This window comes from Rhinoraja longicauda, unplaced genomic scaffold, assembly GCF_053455715.1.
Source record: "Rhinoraja longicauda isolate Sanriku21f unplaced genomic scaffold, sRhiLon1.1 Scf000422, whole genome shotgun sequence".
In the NCBI taxonomy this organism is placed as follows: Eukaryota; Metazoa; Chordata; class Chondrichthyes; order Rajiformes; family Arhynchobatidae; genus Rhinoraja; species Rhinoraja longicauda.
The window spans coordinates 72575-96000 of NW_027601639.1; the positions used below are offsets into that span (position 1 = coordinate 72575).

The 23426-nt window shown below is 39.6% G+C and overlaps 1 protein-coding gene across 1 annotated transcript; it reads right to left on the reverse strand.

The window, feature by feature from the left end:
- Nucleotides 1-2187: 2187 nt before the first annotated feature.
- On the reverse strand, nt 2188-11895 carry LOC144590949 (transmembrane protein 200C-like). Its single transcript, XM_078395310.1, has 2 exons — nt 11592-11895; nt 2188-3276 (listed from the first exon to the last, which is right to left on the reverse strand). Exon 2 carries the CDS (start codon nt 3250-3252, stop codon nt 2608-2610), a length of 645 nt encoding a protein of 214 aa, XP_078251436.1. The 5' UTR covers nt 3253-3276; nt 11592-11895; the 3' UTR covers nt 2188-2607.
- Between the last annotated feature and the right edge of the window lie 11531 nt (nt 11896-23426).

Consider the following 23426-nt stretch of genomic DNA (forward strand, 5'->3'; position numbering starts at 1 on the left):
TCTACACACAATACCCCATAATAAAAAGGCAAAACAGGTGTTTGGAAATGTTTGCAAAGTAATTAAAAAGAAATAACTGAAATATCACATTTACATTAGTACTCACTCAGACCCTTTACTGATTGAAAAATACATCTCTTGATGCTCTTGAACATGATGTAACTTGGGATCCTTGGGTGTTTCAGGTCTTTCAACATCAGACACCCTCGCCAGGGCGACCCAGCCGTGGTTGATCAGACCACAACTTGTGTTCAGGTGGCATTCGCTCCACCCCATGAACCTCCTCTCCTGATCCAGATCCTCTCCTGATCTCGAGGCTTTCTCCGCTGCCTCTGTGGTATTCTTGATGGCTCTTCTCCTCTCCATTCCTGTGATGACCAGCGCACTCAAGGGTTACAGCGCTACAGCGATTGCCCTGCAAAACCTTACTCAGTACTTTGTTGAGGCACCTTTGGCAGCGATTACAGCCTCAAGTCTTCTTGGGTATGACGCTACAAGCTTGGCACATCCGTATTTGGGTAATTTCTCCCATTCTTCTCTGCAGATCCTTTTAAGCTCTGTCAGGTTGGATGGAGAGCATCGATGCACAGCTATTTTCAGGTTCCTCCAGAGATGTTCAAGTCCGGGCTCTGGCTGGGCCACTCACAGACTAGTCATGAAGCCACTCCTGCATTGTCTTGGCTGTGTGCTTTGGGTCGTTGTCCTGTTGGAAGGTGAACCTCCGGCCCAGTCTGAGGTCCAGAACGCTCTCGAGCAGGATTTCATCAAGGATCTCTCTGTACTTTACTCTGTTCATCTTTCTGTCGATCATGAGTAGTCTCCCAGTTCCTGCCGCTGAAAAACATCCCCACAGCATGATGCTGCCACCACCATGCTTCACTGTAGGCATGGTATTGGCCAGGTGATGAGCGGTGCTGTCTGTACGGAGTTTGTACGTTCTCACCGTGACCGTGTGGGTTTTCTCCGAGATCTTCGGTTTCCTCCCACACTCCAAGGACGTACAGGTATGTAAGTTAGTTGGCTTGTAATAAGTGTAAATTGTCCCCTGTATGTGTAGGATAGTGTTAATGTGCGGGGATTGCTGGTCAGCACTGACTCAGTGGGCCAAAGGGCCTGTTTCCACGCTGTATCTCTAAAATTAAAAAAACTAAAAATAAAGAAGGCCAGTGGAATGATATCACTCTCCCCGAGTCTTGGGCACACCTGTACCCACGGTCACTGCTGCAGATGTTAGATAGGTCTTCCTGAGAGTGAACCCATGGAAAGCAACTGGCATGGGTGGTGTTCCCAGTCACGTCCTCAGAGTCTCAGTGGACCAGGTGACAGGAATATTCAGTTACCTTTAACCCTGCACCATTCTGATGTTCCCTCCTATTTTAAGGCCACAATCGTCCTGGTGCCAAAGAAAAGTGAGATAGCCAGCATTAAAAAGAAGTCAAAGGGAATGGCTTTGTATATATTCTTTCGTACATTGATAGTGTTATTGATGAATTAAATGGGAATCTAATTAGCACAAACGATGCAATAAATAAATGTAATGCTCAAGCAGGTTTCTGTTGTAATCCTTGATAACATAAATCAGTAAGAAAAATGAATGTTTCAACAATATACGAGACTTCAAAGTACTTGCTCCCTTGTCTCATGGCCAGCATTAATGACTACTATCAGTGGTTCTGACATCCACCATCATGGTGTTTTGAGAGATTGGTCATGGCACAGATTAACTCCAGTCCCTCACACACTAGCTCTACCACAGCTCACCTACCATCATAATAGGTTCATGGCAGATATTATTATCAAGACTTTTCACTTTTTGTTTGAACAAACAGATAACAAGGACATCTATGGAGACCCCAGTTTATTGACTGTGTCTTTAACACTATAATCTGAACCAAACTCATCTCCAAAAGCCTGGACCTAGGAGAAGGCAACCCCTCTGCCATTGGATCCTTGACTTCCTGACCACAAACCATCATCTGACTGTGACCTACTGAAGGTTTCTTCTCGGTGAATATTGTTATTGGGAAGGGTGGTTTCTAAAGTCTGGAGGATAGAAATAAAGACATAAAATGTTGAGGGAACTATTGTTCTCGATGAGAGTGCGACTCTTTACAAGAGTTTGATGGATATCAGTTGAATATGATCAAACCAGACAACATTTGAAGTTGCATCCTTGATGCCATCTTTATTGAATTGAAAACATTCAGCTGAGGCACTGTTTTTTCAAATGAATCCAATTGTTGCTCTGGGATGATGTACTAGCCTTCATTCTCTCTAGAAAGAAATGTCAGTAGAAATGATGGATGTATATGATCAGGTTTTATTCAAACTATTCATATTTTTTTTACATCTGTGCTTTATTATCATTGGAAGATCTTGTGTCTTCGCTGTTGTAAACTGATCTGTTCATTGCCCTTGTGGGGGGAATAAGATTATCAACAAAAGTAACATGGTATTCAGATCCATTTGATGTGGGCATTTTCTTTCTTTTATTCTTAATATTTTTTTTCTGTAAGTACTCCATGATAATGTTATTTTTTCTTGGAGGTTAAATCGTTCCTGCTTTTCAAAGTAATTGCAATGTTCCTGTTTTTCTTTTTAATTAGATCACATCGTTTTTATATCATCTGCAGTAGGTGACTGACATGCACCTTCAGCCAATTTTACTGTGTTGTGGGAATCTGGAAGTTTCAGATTATACATACTTTTGCACTGCACATAATTCACAACTCCATTAGGACCATATGCCTTTTTCTCTTTGCTCTGAATATCTATCACCGTAGAATAGATATCTTGCATGTTAATTATCTTAGTTTTCTTGTCTCTACTTTCATGAAGAACTGCGTTGGCACAGATGAAGAGAAATATTCCAATTCCTATAACCAATGGTCCAAAAATCTTCAGCTTGTCAGACTGTGCAGAGCCAGCCATAAATCCAGAAATAATCTCCAAGGTTGTGGTCTCTGCTGTCATATTATTGCTCGTGGCATTATGAGATATGGTTTTGCAAATCTTATAAGCTAGGGGCCAATAACCCATTATTACCATTACAATTCCTCCCAACATTACCAAGATCCCAAATGCAGTAATTAGCCCTGGAATAGAACACAGTTTCAATTTGGCTTTCAATATTACCACATTATTTTTAGTTGTTTTGGATACTTTCCTTCTGTATTTATTTGTACGCCGACAAGATTGGAAGGAATTGTTTGTCCTGGCAGTAATACGAAGAATGCCCCCTGTTGCTATCATAATCCATTCACTTGAGAGCCATGCCTGAAAGAAAAAAAAGTTTATTCGTGAATTGCCAATGCTGTGTCTATGAAAGAGTCAGGAACAGCTCAGGTGACACAATTAGAAGCCTCTGTTTTTCTAACAATTCATGATTCAATGAAAAACATCATTCTACAAGTTTATGTAAAAAGTGTAACCAAAGTGAATGTTACATCTTAAGAGGTAAGACTTACAAATTCATAGTTGGAAATAAGGAAATGGCCCAGACCCGGAACAAATATTTGTTTTTCTTCACGAAGGGAAACACTGAAAGCATCCTGATAAAAGCGTAAATCAACGAGCAAAAGTTTGTTTTTTATTGCACTCTCTCTGTGGCAGTAACACTATAGTTTGTACTCTGTTTGTATTCTCTTTTGCACTACCTAATGTGTTCATGTTCAGTATGATTTGCCTGGATAGCATGCAAAACTATTTTTTCCAGTGTATCTTGGTACATGCGGCAATAATAAACAAATACCAATACCTTTAAACAGGGAAGTTAAAACAATCATATTTGCCATTGAAAAGGTGTTAAGCAAATTAATAGAACTAAACACTGACAAGTTTGTTGGACTTGATATGCTTCATTCTCTATAAAATAATTGTTGTTCAAATGATGGATTCATTGGTTGTGAATTTCTAAAATTCTCTATTTCTTAAAAAATGTCCCAGTGGATGGGAAAACCAGAAATATAACACTTCCTCATCTGGATCCACATATCTCTGGCTCTTGTCCCACCCCTTCCCCTCATGACTTTCTACCAACTATCTTCTCTCTACTTCATCTGTCTGAAGAAAGGTCCTGGCCCAAAATGCCATCTGTTCATTTCCCTCGACGGATGCTGCCTGACCCATTGAGACCCTCCAACATTTTGTTTTTTGCTCAAGGTACCACCATTCAACACAACATCCTATTCAAAAAAGAAGAGAAAAAGAAAGCAGGAAACTTTAGACTCATAAGCCTGACATCTGGCATGTGGAAAATGAAGGAACGCATTTTGAAGGAAGGCACAGCATAAGATTTGGAAGTTCATAGTACATTTAAGCAAAATCAATATGGTGTTAAGAAGGGAAAGCATGTTTGAGGATATAATGAGCAGTGTGATAAACCAGTGGATGTAATGTATTTTGACTATTCAAAGTGCATTTGATGAAGTGCCACACGTTAGAACTCAGGATACCGGGATAACATAGTGTCAACGATGGAGCTTTGGATAACTAACCGAGCCGAGGGTTCAGGTAAATGTATAATGTTCAGATTGGTAAACTGTAACCTAAGGTGTAACATAGGAATCAGAACTGGTCTCAACTACTTATTATTTAATAAAATAACCTGGGTAAAGAGACCGAGTATATTACCATTGTAGGATGAAAAGTCAATTGGGCACCAGTGCGTGGAAATTGAATATCACCTATTCTTGGAGCATTACATGGGGTTAGCCCAGGCACCCTGACAGACTTATACAAATTAAATGTACACATGAGAAATGGTTAAAATGTTCCTCCCCCTTCCCGCAGTTTTAGCACAATGCTTGTGCATTTCCTGATGACAGCATTATTGAAAAACTAAAGATGCTGTTTATTCCTGCACTGACCGCTGAATATCGATATGATAGCCATGGTACAATATCCAAGGCAGCCTTAGTGCAGAATCAAAAAGCTGCCGTAGAGGTGAGGGAAAACAGACCTGGGGAATTGTTGAATGTCGGTGGCGACACAATCTTCCCCTCCCTCCCACTTCAGTCACCGATGCCAGTTGATCTTTTCCCATTTGCGGATCCATGCTGCTGTGAGCCATGGACTCACAAGCCTGCAGAGATCACAGCATGTACTGTACATGTCTTCTCATTTTTTTCAGTAAGCAGCATGAGACCAAGCATTGACATTTGCAGAGCACAGAGCAGTAGTCAGGCACACGCAGAGAGCAAAATAGCAATATCTCCAACAGGACACTTTAATTCACATCTGCTCAGTAATTTCTTGTGAAGTTTGCTTCTAATTTGACCATGAGTGAGGATAGAAGATATAGAAGATAGACTTCATTCGTTTAATTTCTATCAGTATGATAGAAGTGAATGTCATACACACTTGATGGTGTTTCCCTGCTCGCAAATTATCATGTGATAGGTGTAGAATTGGGCCATTTGACCCATCAAATGATGCTCAGAAAATGGCAACCATACAAGAGTGAATCATGCCAAGATGAGCCCACTCTCTATCCTGATGGGTGAGACTCAAATCACGCCCAAAAATTATTTATTCGCAATTTCTATGTAAAAATAGATGATCTAAGTATAACTTGGGAAAATGTGAAGTTATCTATTTAAAGAGTGTGCATAGTTCACAGAGAATACAGCCGGGAAACAGGCCCTTTGGCTGCCATCTGTCAGCCTTTTACACTAATCCTTCATTAATCATAATTTTATTCTCCCCACAACTCTTCCCAGATTCTACCACTCACCTGCACACCAGGACAATTTACAGTCGCTAATTAAGCTACCAAAGCATGATACTTTTGGGATGTGTGAAGAAACTGGATCACCCAGACGAACTCATATGCATAAGGGGAGAATGTGCAAACTTCACACAGACTGTATCTGACTTTATGATTGCACTTGAACCTCCAGTGCTGTGCAGCAGCAGCTCTACCAGCCATGCCACTGCGTAATGCCCATTACTGTTGAGACGGGGGTTACTGAATGCTGCAAAGGGATCTGAATGTCTTCTTGGAGAAAAAAAGGCTACTTTTAAATTGAAGAAAAGGTTGGGGCAGTGCTTAATAGAACAACGGGAATATCTCCAGTCAGTTCGGATCAATAGACAATGGACAATAGACAATAGGTGCAGGAGGAGGACATTCGGCCCTTCGAGCCAGCACCGCCATTCAATGTGATCATATCATATCATATCATATCATATATATACAGCCGGAAACAGGCCTTTTCGGCCCACCAAGTCCGTGCCGCCCAGCGATCCCCGTACATTAACACTATCCTACACCCACTAGGGACAATTTTTTTTTTTTTTATAACATTTTTACCCAGCCAATTAACCTACATACCTGTACGTCTTTGGAGTGTGGGAGGAAACCGAAGATCTCGGAGAAAACCCACGCAGGTCACGGGGAGAACGTACAAACTCCTTACAGTGCAGCACCCGTAGTCAGGATCGAACCTGAGTCTCCGGCGCTGCATTCGCTGTAAAGCAGCAACTCTACCGCTGCGCCACCGTGCTGCCCCATTCTGATCAGGGTTGCTGTGGGGTTGAGGTGCAGGTAGGGGAGACAAAAAGTGTGGTTTTGGATGATCAGCCATGATCAGCCATGATCATGTTGATTGGTGGTGCTGGCTCAAAGGGCCGAATGGCCTACTCCTGCATCTATTTTAGAAACATAGAAACATAGAAAATAGTTGCAGGAGGAGGCCATTTGGCCCTTTGAGCCAGCACCGACATTCATTGTGATCATGGCTGATCATCCACAATCAGTAACGTGTGCCTGCCTTTTTCTCATATCCCTTGATTCCACTAGCCCCTAGAGTTCTATCTAACTCTTTTAAATTCATCCAGTGAATTGGCCTCCACTGCCTTCCGTGGCAGAGAATTCCACAAATTCACAAGTCTCTGGGTGAAAAAGTTTCTTCTCACCTCAGTTTTAAATGGCCTCCCCTTTATTCTTAGACCAGGCCCCTGGTTCTGGACTCCCCCAACTATTTTCTATGTTTCTGTGTATCACCTCTGTGATTTTGGTGTAGTTGTTTTGAATCCAGTCTTACTCTGTACAGAATTGAAAAGCCAGCTGCTTTCAGAATAGTCGGCATGGACAAATTAGGCTGAAGGACCTCTTTCCGTACAGTACGACTCCATGACTTAATTGTACCAGCCATAACTTGAACTGTTATTTTTGAACATCTAGTTATTCAAATTGAGCTGGTCTTCTAGCCTACAATATTTACATCTCTGTAAATATTCTACGGTACAGTTAACTTTTAGAAGATGGAGCTTAAAGTTCTTATTTTAGTTCAATAGTCGTAAGCAATAAAAAAGAATTAAAAAAAGTATATAAAACACCATTCCATACAAGTAGTATAAGAAAATAACTGCAGATGCTGGGACGAGTACGCCTACCGGGATGAGGCGGAGCAGCTGACAGTGTGGTGTGGAGAAAATAACCTGCTCCTCAACACCTTAAAGACAAAGGAAATAATAATAGACTTTAGAAAGAATAAAACGGACATGGTACCATTATCTATCAGAGGGGAATGTGTGGAGAGGGTGGCGGATTTCCGCTTCCTGGGAATCCATATTGAGGAGGACCTGACGTGGAGCGTGAACACTTCTGCGCTGCTGAAAAAGGTCCAGCAGAGACTGCACTTCCTGAGGGTGCTCAGGAAGAATAACATCACTCAGAGACTGCTGTTGTCCTTTTATCGGTGCTACATTGAGAGCATCCTAACATACTGTGTATGCGTATGGTACACCAGCTGCACAGCGGCTCAGAGGAAAGCGCTCCAGAGGGCCATTGACAACGCCCAGAGGATTGTCGGCTGCCCTCTACTTACCTTGGAGGACTTACACAGTTCCCGCTGCATCAAAAAATCCCAGAGTATTATAAAGGACATTTCCCACCCCGGACACTCCCTGTTTGAACTGTTACCGTCAGGCAGACGGTACAGATCTACAAGGACAAGGACAAACAGATTTAAAAATAGTTTTTACCCCACTGCTATAAAGGCACTAAATGTAGCCGCCAAGGAACGCAGGGGCGATACATAATAAGAGACTGTGAAATCGACAGAAGGATGTAGGGTTGGGTGTTTATGCGTGCTATTTTCATGATATTTATTTTAGTTGTTTATCTGTTTTAAAATATTTTACCTTGTATGTATCGTTAGCTTTTAGAAATGTTTGAATGGTGCACTGACTGGCTGACATTTTACAATTTCGTTGTACATGGCTCATGTTACAATGACAATAAAGGAACTATTCTATTCTATTCAAATCGATTTATTCACAAAATGCTGGAGTAACTCAGCAGCTCAGGCAGCATCTCGGGAGAGAAGGAATGGGTGACGTTTCGGGTCGAGACCCTTCTTCAGACCATTCCATACAAAGTATGTCACCTATCGGAATGTGGCATAGTATTTTCCTTTCCTTGTGTTAGAAAGAAGGCTGGCAGTATATAAATGCAAATGATTTTCATGCATGGTTAGTTATTTTTTTGTACATCTTTAGTCAAATAAATTCACCTAGTAATTTAAATGTGACTTAGGGCTGTAATTCTCTTGTACTTACCAATTAAGAGAGATAAACACAATAATACATGAGATAGATTTTTAGTTGTCAAAGTTCACAGAAAGACCATTCCCTTTAATTCTCTGCATTATTTAAACCCTCTCTGATAGCAAAGCTATTGACTCTATATTCCATAACATTTCAAAGCTGAAAACTTAAAGTAAGAAAAATGGGAGAATTTAAGAACAAAACTATATCTAAGTTGACAATTATATAAATTCTCATAGTTCCACATGTTTTTAGTGTAACTGCACGAAACTAAACAAGAAATTAGTTCTATAAATGTTGTCATTATAGACTCCATATCCTGTCTTGAATCAAACATTTTTTCTGTGTCGGTCTGTTTAATTGTAAGTTTCTCACTCTGAAATAACACACATACTTCAGTATCATCTTTTAAACAATTAACTTTTTCAGTTAGATTATCACAGATGAATGTCGAATCATGTAAATATAATGTATTGTGATATGATGCCAAAACATCCTGGGCCTCCAAGTAATGTTTCTTGCAATCCAACAATAAAGTGCAACTGTATTGAATGGCAAATAGACAGATAAATACAACCTAATGTATTTAATTATGAACGCAAATCATTCAGGCACATATTTAATATTTAATAGTAAGTTATTCACCTTTATTACAAAGTCATTGGCAACTTCCTCTCTGCAGTGAACAATGAAATCCAAAGGTTATTAATGAAGTATAGGCTTATTATTTTACAGTGTGGATACATTTGTTAAACAATAGTACTAATATGGGAAGGACTGCAGAAGCTGGTTTACACCAACGATAAACGCAAAATGCTGGGATAACAAGGCGGGACAGGGAGCATCTTTGGAGAGAAGGAATGGGTAACATTTCAGGTCGAGACCCTTCTTCAGGCAGAGTCAGGGGAAGGGGAGGGGGAGAATAAGGAAGTGTAAGGTGTGAGAACGAGACATCAAAGGGGGAAATCAAAGAAAATGTGGAACAGATCATTGTTAGCTAGGAGAAGGTAACAACAAAGCAAACAGAGATAAAATGTAATCAGGGACAGTCAGACTGGTCAGAGAATTGGGAAAGGGGAGGGATGGAGAGAGGGAGAAAGCAAGGGTTACTTGAAGTTAAAGAAGACAATATTCATACCGCTGGGGTATAAGCTGCCCAAGCGAAATATGAGGGACATCTCTCCAGAGATGCTGCCTGTCCCGCTGAGTTACTCCAGCATTTTGTGCCTATCTTCAGTAATAATGTAGGGCCTGGTATAAGTCAGAAGTTTAAAGGCACATGTAACAAGGGTTATAAAATAATTATAGTGAACTTTAGTTTATATATAGACTAGGCAAACTAAATTAGCAAACAATGTACAAAACACAAGCTCGTGATTATACAAGAGATTGTTTTGTAGATAAGGGTACTGACTATCCAGTGAGGAAGTAGACTATTTTAGATTTTATGTGCAAGAAGGAACTGCAGATGCTGGTTTAAACTGAAGATAGACACAAAAAGCTGGAGTAACTCAGCGGGACAGGCAGCGTCTCTGGAGAGAAGGAATGAGTGACGTTTCAGGTCGAGACCCTTCTTCAGATTTATACGTATTTTAGATTTCATGTTGTGCAATGAGAAGATTTTTAATTCAGCAAAATGCAAGCAGCTGCAGATGTTGAAAACCTGAAATAAGAACAGAGAATGCTGGAGACACTTAACATATCAGGCAGGACTTGTAAAGAGAGAAAGGTCATTCCAACAATGTCATAGAGTAAAACAGCAGGGAAACAAACCTTTCTGTCCAACTTATCCATGCCAACCAAGATGCCTAGCTAAGCTAGTTTCATCTGCCCACATTCGGCCCGTATTTACATGGGGTTAAAAGGGAAAGATAGATCAGCCGTGATTTGTTGGTGGAGGAAATGCGATGGGCCGAATGGCCTAATTCCCCACCAATGACTCATGAATTTATAAACTTCTGGACATATTCTATCCATGTACCTTTCTAAATATGTTTTAAATATAGTTATTGTATCTGCCTCTACCACTTTCTCTGGCAACTTGTTACATATATCAATCACCCTCTGTGTGAAGAAGTTGCCTTTTAAATTGTTTCCCTCTTACCTTAAATCAATGTCATCTAGTTATTGATCCCCGTCCCTGGGAAAATGACTGCATTCACCGTACCTACGCCCTCATGATATTATGCACCTCTATGAGGTCACCCCTCAGTCTCCTACAAGGATGGGTGTTTCCATTAACTGATGTGTCAACAACCAAGGGTGACTATCTAATAGTAAGGGACGAACCATACGGGGCTGAGATGATGAGAAATTAATTTTGGCAAAAGTTGAGCAGAATAAGGTCATTCGGCCCACCAAGTCTACCCCTCCAATTCAATCATGGCTGCTCTATCTTTCCCTCTCAACCCCATTCTCCTGCCTTCGCCCCATCACCCCTGACACCAGTACTAATCAAATGCAGGTTTCCAATTTGTTTAGGTAAATAAATTAAAGTGCCCTTGTCCTAAATCATGAATCAGGAGTGGGTGCGAATCTTTGGAATTCTGTACCCGGGGGACTGTAGAGGGTCAGCTAATTCTAAGCAGAGATGATCGGTTTTAGGACATCAGGCGATCATGGGCTAGTGCAGGAAAATTGCATTGCTATTAGCCATTATCTTAATGAATGATGGTATGGGCAGGAGAGGCCGAATGGCCTGCTTGATTTTGTTTTTATATTGTTATGCCCTCCTCCCCTGTTAAAATAATCATAACAATCTTATTAACAGTCCCATTAAACACATATATATTATTTATGAGATATCAGAAAACTAGATTTTAATGACTGTCATCTCTGGCAGTCAAAAGAAATACTGGTTGGCAAACATTAAATACCCACACTATGCAATCCATACCATAAAGTTTAACCTATGACTAGTTTAACCACATGACTTAGCTCAGAAAAATCAAAGAATCCGTTAATTGAAGTTAGAAGAGAATGTACTGTACTCAGCACTTCAGATATTGCAGATAAAAATAGAACAATTTCCAACTTACCCAGAAAGGCTTGGCTGATGTTGGTGGTCCAAAACCAATGGCTATCGCAATATTGAGAGAAAATGCCTGTCAAGGCGATAACCTTTTCAGCATTGTCAGTGTTTGTCAGAGTCAAGTGTAGTCGAACTGTGTCAGAGATCGATCGAATTCAGCAGTTTCCCAATTTTTCAAGTAAATTATTCAAAATGCACTTGACAAATAAAATCACAAATCGGGAGGTTTTAGATTGCTGTCTGGAACAGTGGAGCACATCTTGTTATTTTGGAGTTGCTTGTTCTCTATTTGTTGACTTAGGTTGCAGACTGCTGATGGCATTTTGATGAAGCTAAGGTTACCCAGATTCTGCTGTTGCTATGATACCAGTTTGTGACACACAGGATGCAAGTGATTCCCTCCTATATTCCTTATCCTAACATTCTCGACAGAGCTCTATTTAATTTCCGACTCCTACCAATTTAGTTCTTTCTTTGATGGGTTAATTTGGGAATAAACAATACCATGTTTTAACAACAAAAAAACAAATGCAATTTGATCTGGATGTGCAAATATATTTGTAAACTGATTGTAACCAAATTACATGAGACATCCGAAAATAAATTCATCCTGTGTGGATTTGCAGTTACTCAAATCCAAAGAGAGTTGCAATTACTTTAATCATAGTGTTAACAAGCTAAATTTATTTACAAATATACTGCTCCAAATCCAGTGATAGTTAATATATTCAGGCCAAAAGTTTTAGCATACAGTTTTACATGAAAATGCTGTTTATTAAAAACAGAAATGTAATGGAACAGAACATTTATACAATTCCAATTTATTCAACAATTCTCAATTAAAAACAGCTGCACCATTGCTTTTATGATTTATCATGCTGTGTTCAAGATGGTGAACAACTGCAGAGAACTTGACTCAATACTCAATCAGCAAACCGTTATAAAACTCAAATGTTCCAAATGCACATCCAGTTAAATTATTCAAGAAATATTCATCTATGTATTATTCTGGTTTTTTTTGCCAACAGTGAATTTGTTACTACAGAGACAATTATTATTTCACTGCAATGTTTTGTATCATTACTATAATCTGTTTCCACTATGCATGCCAAATAACTAACGATTTAACACATTTGCAGGTGCACGATCTGCAAAACGAGCTCATCATCACTTGTAACCTAATTACTGTTCCCATGAAATTTTCATTATGTTTCTGATCAAAATTTTTTGGGAAATCTGTAACATGAGAAAGGCAAATTTCTCCATGGTGGTAATTTATTTCCCCTTACTACATACTCTTTGTCAAGATAACAATGCTTTATTTAGGATGTCAACCAACCTTGGTTTGGTTGAGTAACTAAATTTAGAAATTTAGTTATTTAGAGTAATTTAGAACATAGAAGATTGAAGAGTACAGCATGGGAACAGGCCCTTCATCTCACAATGTATGTGCTGAACATGATGCCAAGACCAACATTTATCTGCCTGCAGTGTATATCCCTCCATTCGCTGCATATCCATGTGCATTAGCCTCTTAAATTACATTATTGCCTCCACCACCACCACCAGTGCGTCCCAGGCACTCACCAGCCTCTGTGTAAAATCTTTATACCTGGATTTATATATAAATATAAATGGATTTCCAGCACAGGTCTCTGCGGAGCTCCACTTATATACATATATAATTACGATCAAGTCACCGTTAATCCCACATGCATCTTCATCATCTGGATCAGATTACCATAGAGGACTTTATCAAATTCCTTACTAAATCCCATGTGGATGACATCTACCGCCCTACCCTTATCAATCAGCTGTGTTGCATTAGTAAGAAAGACCTGCCACATTGAATTCCATGCAATAAACGACTATTGACTATTGAATTCCCTAATTAACCCATTCTCTTCCAAATGGGAGGTGATTCTATTTTGAGGAAGGACATTCTTGCTATTTAGGGAGTGCAGCATATGTTCATGAGGTTAATTCCCAGGATGGTGTATGATGAAAGAATGGAATGACTGGGCTTGTATTCGCTGGAATTTAGAAGGATGAGAGGAGATCTTATAGAAACATAAAATTATTAAGGGATTGGACATGCTAGATGCAGGAAACATGTCCCCGATGTTGGGGGAGTGCAGGGCTCGGGGCCACAGTTTAAGAATAAGGGGCAGGCCATTTAGAACTGGGATGAGGAAAAACTTTTTCACACAGAGAGCTGTGAATTTATAGAATTCTCTGCTTCAGAAGGCAGTGGAAGTCGATTCACTGGATGCATTCAAAAGAGAGCTAGAATGAGCTCTTAGGGCTAGCGGAATCAAGGGAAATGGGGAGAAGGCAGTAATGGGGTACTGATTGTGGATGATCAGCCATGATCATATTGAATGGTGGTGCTGGCTCGAAGGGCCAAATGGCCTACTCCTGCATCTATTGTCTATGTATCTATGTATCTATGAACGACTCTCTCAATAGCTTCCCTACCACTGATGTGAGCCTCACCAGTCTAGAATTCCCTGGATTCTCTCCCTTTCCTAAACAAATAGTTCATCATCACTTATAATGACTATTCTGATGAAGCTGTTCAATATATTTCTGATCAATTTTATCTCAGATTACTCAAGAATTAATTGTTTAAGTACAAAAGTAGGCCATTCATCCCCTCCATTCTATGGTATGGCGTTTTATGGCGTCAGCACCATAGCAATGACAGGTACAGTGAAATTATTTTTTGTTTACAGTTCAGTACAGATATCACAATACATAAGCACTTAGATACATATTAGACAAGCATTTCACATCAAATGCAAATGGATAGCAGAAGTACACTGAGACAGTATACAGAGTCACCAGTTTGATGCCATTTCCAAGTTCCAGCTGTTGTAAGTGCACTGATCTTGATCTGACCGTGAAGGTCTGCTGTCCTGGTGGTATTGCAGGGTCGGCCTGGCCAAACGTAGCCGTGGTGTCCTCCGCCACTGCTCCACCGCTGTAGGCTGCGTGCGGGCCACGTGCTCGGCCTCTTGGAGTGGTGCCCGATACATCTGAGCCCCAGATGTAGGGCCTCCAGCGGCCCAAGACACAATCGAGGCCATGCACTCCCTCCCGCAGCCAGTCTGCTTGCTGGCTCTCCCGTGGGTCCTTAATCAGCAGCAGGTGAGCCGGGCCTCAGTCCATGCCAGGCAAGTCCCTGGTGTGCAGTGGCGAGCTGGGCCTACCGGGCGGGTTCCTGTCTACGATGCGGGCCCACCACCGCGGCGGGCAAGTCAGGCCTACCGGGTGGGTGGGTCCTTGTTCATCTACTTATGCAAATCATGGCTGGTCCAACTCTACCCAACTGACTTGGCTCCAATGTCTTAAAAACCATTACTAGCAAAAGAAATATTGATCTCAGATTCAAAATCTTAAATAAAGCATCAGGGTGCAGATATTTGCAAAAGGTTTCCATTTTTCTGCGTGAGAAATGATTCCTAACATTGTCATACAGGACAGAAATTTAAATTGGTACTTGGATTGCTTGCTTTAGACTCCTTCACCAAAGAGGAAAGTTCTAGAAATGTATTTTTTGAATGCACATTCTTTATGGAAGTGTAAAATTGATTATTAAACAATTGAGTACCAACATCACACACAAAAATTTATTTGGGCATGACCACGTATATGTTGCATGTGTGTTGTTAATTTGGAAGTTGGTTGGTGGTGGTGCAGAGGGATTGAATTGAGAGGGGAAATCCTAAATTTGTTCTGATTGGAAAGAGGGAGAGTGTACTTGGAAAATTGAACAAACATACTCGAGAGTCCAGTCGTCGTGTCCAGTCATCTATGCTACAACAGAAACCACAATGTGAAGCAGGAGAAGCCAAATTGAAAGCAGTGATGTAATATAAACCGTCATGATAGATACACTGGAGACAAAGAAATTGGAAGGAATTAACAGAGTCCTTGCACAAAATAAGTTTTGTGTCTCAATTGCTATGGGAGTACCGGCCATGAAATGGATTTTGGCCTCGCTAATGTCTCCTGTCTCCTGCGATTGTGATGGCAAAGTTGAGAAAGGGAAAAAAAAGGTCAGAGGAAGGGAAAGGAGCAGGCCAAGGTTGTACACCGAGAATGATGGGTGTCTGGAACAGCTGCCAGGGGTGGTGATAGCAACAGAGATTATAGTGACATTTAAGAGGCGTTTAGATAGTGACATGGATGTGCATGGAATATGGATCACATGTAGGCAGATGAGATTGATTTAACTTGGCATCGTGTTTAGCACCGACATGGTGGGTCAAGGGACATATTCCTGTTCTATGTTCTATGAAAGGAAAACTTAAATATCTGTCATATGAAAGTGAGAACAGGGTGGAATTGGCAGCAAAGATGGTGAAACTTTCGGAGTCATTGGGAGACCAGGGAGCAGCACCATAGTAATGACTGGTGTATTGGAGGAATGCTGCAGGTTTAGTGGTGAGTGTAAGAGGGGAGAGGGAATAGGTTAGAGTAAGAAAGGGCAGAGAAATAATTAGGATAGTTAAATAGGCAGTTTGTGATGATTGATCCAGGAGGGATTAGAGGCCAAATGTGGACAGGGAATGCTGAACACGGGAAAAAAGGTTCATTGACTAGGGTAAAGACTCCAAAACACAAAGAACACAAAGATATAGTTGGTGGAAGAACTCAAAGCTACTTTGGGTTCAAAATTGAATGTCATCCCTACCTTCCATCTCATGTTTCCAGCATTCACTTTGGTTTGTCTTTCTTCTTTTGTTATTTCAAATGTCATTTATCCTTTGCTACTTGCATCTCGTTAACAGTCACTTTTACTGCCCTCTTTCAGTCTGCATTGCACTTATGTAATTGATCTCTTCAGATATCTTCTGAATAGACATTCCCTTTCCCTTCTCTCAGCCGCTTCAACATTTCACCAAAACTTGAAACTTGTTTTATTTCTGACTTTTTTGCAGTTGTAAAAAGGTCTCTGATTAAATATTAACTTTCATTTCTTTCTCTCCACAGATAGTGCCTGACTTGCTGGTGTCCTCTGTATTCCTTGTTTTTATTTCAGTTTATAGAAATAAAAGAACTGCTGGTTTACACAAAAGGACATAAAGTGCTGGAGTAACTCAACGGGGCGGACTGCATCTTTGGAGAACATGGATAGGTGACATTTTGGGTCCTGACCCGAACCGTCGCCTATTCATGTTCTCCACAGATGCTGCTTGACCCGTTGAGTTACTTCAGCACTTTGTGTCCTTTTTATTTCAGTCACTGGAGTTTTCAAATCTCGGCCAGCAGAGGGCCTCAGTTGACTTCAGTTCCAGTGCATGTTGTGAAGACTCTCAGGGGAATGACAACAGTTTGCTTGGCTCAACATTAATTCCTACATCTTTGAAAGTTTGCTTTCTTTGAGATTTATTCTATTTCATGCCTTTCCCTAGAGATGATCTGAGACTGAACGCAACTGTTCAGATAATATTTTCATGAAATAATATTTTCATGCAAAATATTATTCGAGGGAAATTTTATGTGATTGACATTTAAAAAAAAGATATGTCTCAGCAATGTTTCTTTAAATTGTAAAGGATTTTGTTTTCCTTTTAGCATAATGTATTCATTATTTAACTGTGAATTGTTTTCTTTTGATCCAACTTCTGTTATTAAGTATATATTCTGACATATGGCTTATTTTACAAGAATTTTGAGGAAAGGTCTCGACCCGAAACATCACCCATTCCTTCTATCCAGAGGTGCTGCCTGTCCCGCCGAGTTACTCCAGCATTTTGTGTCTATGTTGTACATGTATATGTCCTGATTGTACTCATGCATGGTATGTTTATTGCATAGCACACAAAATAATGTTTCACTGTATCTCGGTACACTTGACAATAATAAACAAATACCAATTGCAATATTTGTGAATAAACCAAAACGTGAAATCATAACTGCCAGAGGATATTTTAAGTAATGCCATCAGTTTGAAATTCATATTTTTGTTTGATGCTCACACATAACATGTCACTCTGTCTGGTGAAAGCATTTTCAATTCAATCAAAATTGCAATTGACAAAAAAAAAGTTTTGCCTGACTTCCTTAAAAGCTAGAAAGATTTTTAGAGCTAATATTCTACATCTGTTCAAAGTGTTGTGTTAAATTTCCCTCTCATATTTCAACAGATTCATTTAAAATAAACAATAAAGGGAAAAAAACGCTATTTCCATGCACCTACTATGGTCTTGGGATATTCCAAACATTATAATAGCCAGACAAATACTATGAAAAACACAGCTAATTTCATATGTGAAAATAATTTTACAGTAGGAAATTTAATACAAGAGTAGCTCCTCCCAAAAATGGGTCGTGTTACATCACGATGTATTCAGCTGCGAGTACAAATGTGCCTCATCTAAACTCCGAATCTACCTGCTGAGTTGTTAAACATGATTTCCACACTTACAATACTCATCTTTATTTGTTGGCTCTCAGTTTTATGTGCAATCAGACTCTGTGATAACTCTCATCAGCCTGTAGTAATCAGTGCTCCAGGAGACATCATCATTGGTGGGATCTTTCCAATCCATGGAAAAGTGGAGTTAGTAAACCGAACACAACCAGGAACATTAAGCTGCTCGAAGTAAGTGTGCATCAATCTACACTAGCTTTCCCTTTGATTTTTGTTATTGTATTTTTAAGAGGGGTTAGTTTCAATTATCTTAAAGATGTTTTAAAGGAACTAAGTAAGAAAGGCATTTTGATGTTGTCTGTCAGAACTTTACAATGCCCCAGAATGTTGACCAGCCAGTGAAGTATAGCCAGATTCTCTCGACTATAACAAATGAACCTGCAACCTCTCCCATCCCTGTACATATTGGGTTCATTGAGTAATAGAGTCATAATCATAGCGTCATATGGCGTGGAAACAGTCCCTTTGGCCCAATGTGCCCTCACGGACTAACATGTTCTACCTACAATAGTCCTACCTGCATGCATTTGACCCATATCCCTCTAAACCTCTTCTATCCATGTACCTGCCTAAATGGTTCTTGAACGTTGTGATGCTTCTCAAGAAAAATGTTTCTCAACTACTTCCTCTGGCAGGTCGTTCCATACACCCATCACCCATGTGAAAAATGTTACCCCTCAGGTTCCTATTAAATATTTCCTCCCTCACCTTAAAACTATGTCCTCTTGTTCTTAATTCCCCTACTCTGGGCTCTGTGCGTCTACCCGATCTATTCCCATTACCTGATCTATTCCTCTCATCATTTTGTACATGGTTTGTACATGCTTTCGATGAGCGCATCAGAAACCACCTATTTATATTTTGCATTTGCAATTCCTTTCTTAAACAAACTGTGTAATGCAACTGTTCTAGAAGGAGTGCGCCTTACATTTTTGTAGCACATGGAATCCATAACAACCATTTACATTTATATATTATTCTTAATATAAAACATCCTAAGAAGCTTTTCAGGTACAATCCCAAACAAAATTTAATGTTGTGTAATATAGGGAGGTTTTAGATCTGATGATGGAATGCTTGGTCAAATAATGAGATTTTAACGGATGTCTTTAAAGAGGAAGTGGTACTAAGGCAGAAAAATGAACTTTGGGACAAGGTGGCAGACGAACAAGAGACCAGGGATCTCAGCAATTTTTAGGTGTGTAGCAGTTTACATAGCTTTCAAGTAATATAAAAAACCCCTTCAGGCATGAAGCCCAGCAGGGAATAGCTCTGGCTCAAAAAAAGGGAGATCAAACTCGAGAGCTTGCAATGCCAAAAAAAGCTTGATGCCAAAGAAAATTTCTGAATAAGAGGGACCGTCAATGAAAGAGAAAGTAGAATGTGGAAGTACGAACACAAAAGAAACAACTATAAGAGGTTAAATAGGTATATAAACATTTTTTGTTATAAACCAGCCAACAGGGTTATAAACCAGCTATGGGTGGGTCCCTTACAGAATGGAACGGGGAAAATTACGTTGAGAAATAAAAACATTATAAAGTACTCAAAAATGTTTTGTCTTTACTTGTCTTATATCTCATTTATGAGATGTGAGTGAATAAATAGCTGAAGGAAGTTAGCAATAAACATTATTATTGGAGAATGAATGACAGTGAAAGACAATAACCCTGCAGGATCAGTGAGGGTTTTGAAGGAAATGGCTATGGAACTAGTGATGCATTACTTGACATATTTTAAAATTCCATGGATTCTAGATGATGTCCAACAGATTGGGAGGCAGCATTTAGAAAATAATAATAAAATTCAACGGAGTCAACCTGGATTTATGAAAATGAAATCAGATTTGGCAAATTAATTTGACTATTTTAAGGTTATAACTATCAGAATAAATATGAATAAATCAGTTGATTTTGCATTTGGCATTCAATAAGGTGCTACACAAGAGATAATTAAACAAAATCAGGGTGCACAGTATTGGTGGTAGTATACCAATATGGATTGTGGATGAGTTAATGGATTGAAAACACAGAGAAGAAATAAACAGATTGTAAATAGTCCTGAATGTCTTGGTACAGAGTTCCTAGCTGTTCACACACTATATCAATGATTTGTGTACGTGGATCAAGTGTAATATGATACTGCAGTATTATCTATAAGGAGGATGCAGAAACATTTCAAGGAGATATAGACAGGCCAAGAGAAAGTGGTACTGAGATAAAGGATTGTCCATGATCTTAATGAATGGTGAAGCAGGCACAAAGGGGTAAATAATCTTTCGCAATCGCTATTTCTTCTGTTCAAATCAATCTCTTTAACCAAGCTTTTGGTCAGCTTCCTTGATACTGCCTACAGTAGCATTTTTGTTTGATAGCTTTGAAGTCACTCAGAATAATTTGTCATATTAAAGGCACTATATAAATATGTTGCTAGATTAGCAAGCACAATGTTATCTTGGTTCTGCACTAATCCCACCACATTTAGGTCATTCAATAGAAATAACAGATACAAATACATATTTCCCAATGAATACATAAGAACATAAGAAAACAGAGGCAGGAATTGACCACACGGCCCCTCATGCCTGCCCCACTATTTAATATGATCATGGCAGTTCTACCCAACCCTCCATTCATCATTTGTGCCAATTCCCCATAGCCCTTAATTTCCTGTTCCTTCAATAGATGTTCTACTTTCTCTTTAAATATCCCCAATGAACCAGCCTCCCTATTCTTCAGGGACAGAGAATTCCAGAGATTCACCACCCTTCAGAAGAGGTTCCTGAGCAAACAAATAATTCCTACCGTTAGTACTTAAAGATGAAAAAAAACTGTCTAACAATCACACAAGATGGAATATAAAAACTGTTAAACTTAACGATTCGTTCATAAAATGTGGAGAAAATATTTGACAAAATGCATTCAAAATGAGGGTAAAATCGTTGTGTTTTTATAATCTTCCTAGATTTCGATGTAACCAATTCATCATGGCCCAGGCTATGGTACACGTTATCCAGCAAATAAACAATTCTTCCATGCTACCAGGCATCAAATTAGGATATGAAATTCATGACAGCTGCACTGATGTCGTCGCTGCAGTACAAGCCACTATGAAATTCCTTTCAAAATTTAATTCCTCGGAAAATAGCATTGAAGTTCACTGCAATTACACAGACTATGTACCTGCTGCAAAAGTGGTTGTGGCGAGTTTGTTCTCAGAAATCACAATTGTGATTGCAAGACTGTTGAACCTTTACCTCATCCCACAGGTATGTATGTTTAGATTTTAATAAGTGAAAGTAGTTATTTGTTTCTCACCTGTGAGATATCGTAATTCATTTTTGAGATATGGTCATCGGGAGCAAGGGTGGCATTTAATTTCCTCCCCTTGCTATGCTTGAAAAGTGTTTGACAAGACTGTGCCAGCTAGAGATGGACAAATTAAGATCAGTGTGGGCAGTGTAGTGCAGCATTACAGTTGCTGCCTTAAAACACCAGAGATCTGGGTTTGGTCCTGACTACAGGTGCTTGTCTATACGGAGTTTGTATGTTCTTCCCCTGACCTGCGTGGGTTTTCCCCGGGAGCTCCGGTTTCCTCTAACACTCCAAAGATGTACAGGTTTGTAGGCTTGGTAAAATCGTAAATCGTCCCAAGTGTATGTAGGGCAGTGCTAATGTGCAGGGATCACTGGTCAGCGCAGACTCAGTGGGCAAAAAGGCCTGTTACTGCACTGTATCTCTAAACAAAACTAAACCAAACTTGAAAGGGGAATCATACTTCCATCTATTGAAAATTTACTGCAGAGGCCATTCAATCTATCATACGTATGCTGTTTGGCTATGACTAGCCCAACCAAATCCAAGAATTTATTTCCATTCTGCTTTTTGTCCATTAATAAAACTCCAATCCATGCCAGTATATTACTTCAAGTTACAATCTCAATAGTCAATAGTCGTTTATCAAAGCCGCCTGAAAATTCCAATTACACTGCATCATTTGGCATGCTCTTGTCTATTCTGTTGGTGACCACTTCTAAAACACATAAAAAGACTTGTCAAGCATGATTTCACTTTCCTAAACCCATCCTAAACATTGATGGCACAAAAGTAGAGATGGTTGAAAGCTTCGTTATTAGGAGTAAATATCCCCAGCAATTTGTCCTGTACCTGCCATATCGAAGCAATGGCCAAGAAGGTTCTGGTTTTTGATTCACCTAATCTGGGTAAAAGACTCTGTGGATGCATCCTGTCTATTCCTATCATGATCTTATATACCTCTGTAAGATTACCCCTTAGTCTCTTGTGCACTAAGGAATAAAGTTTTAGCTTGCCCAATCTCTCCCTATAGCTCAGGCTGGCAAGTCATGGTAACATCCTTGTAAATCTTTTCTGCACTATTTCTATCTTATAGCTTTCCAGCTTTCTGTTACAATTTTATTTGAATCAGTATTCTCACAATTTTAAAGGGTAGGAAGATTTGAAATTGGAGATTGCCCACAAGATTTGTTTGTTGTAAGTTGGTAAGTTGAAACTACTTACATCAGTCTGATCTATAACCTGACTGAGAAAGGCTTGATAGGAAATATCCAATACTACTGTGTCATTTTTGCATTGAACTCAATGTCAGCAAAATAACTAAACCAGGAATAAAATAGCACTATTTTTTTCTCCTAATTTCTTTCCTCAGTAATTATAAAACAATATTGCTTTTTGGGTATTAAAAAGTTCAGTGTGTGTATATACACATACTCACAAGTACACACGCACACACAATACAATACAATACATCTTTATTGTCATTGTACAGGGGTACAACGAGATTGGGAATGCACCTTCCATACGATGCAATAAATTAATTAGCTAATCAGTATAAATTTATACAACCCAGTGAAACAAAATTAGAAACAGTTTTAAAACAGTATAAAGTTCAAATAGGTCTGTGCCGGTCACTGTGCGATGTGACCATCCGGCTCAGCAGGACCGGTTCATAGCAGCTATGGCCCTGGGGATGAAGCTGTTCCTGAGTCTGGAGGTGTGGGCGTGGAAGGCCTTGTAGCGTCTGTGTGTGTGTGTGTGTGTGTTTGTGTTTGTGTGTGTGTGTGTGTGCGTGTGTGTGCGTGTGTACTTGTGAGTATGTGTATATACACACTGAACTTTTTTTCTCTCACGTTTATCATATTGTTTACAGTGTACTTTGTTTACGTATTCTGTTGTGCTGCAGGAAGTAAGAATTTAATTGTTCTATCTGGGACATATGACAATAAAACACTCTTGACTCTTGACTCATATATTTGGACACAAAGTGCAGGAGTAACTGCTGGCAGCATCTCTGGAGAATATGGACAGGTTATGTTTTGGGTCGATTTATTTCCTCTCGACCTGAAACGTTCCTGTCCATGTT

Bases quoted from the DNA above. Each gene is read 5' to 3' on its own strand.
- LOC144590949 (XM_078395310.1), bottom strand. From the start codon at position 3,252: ATGATAGCAACAGGGGGCATTCTTCGTATTACTGCCAGGACAAACAAT.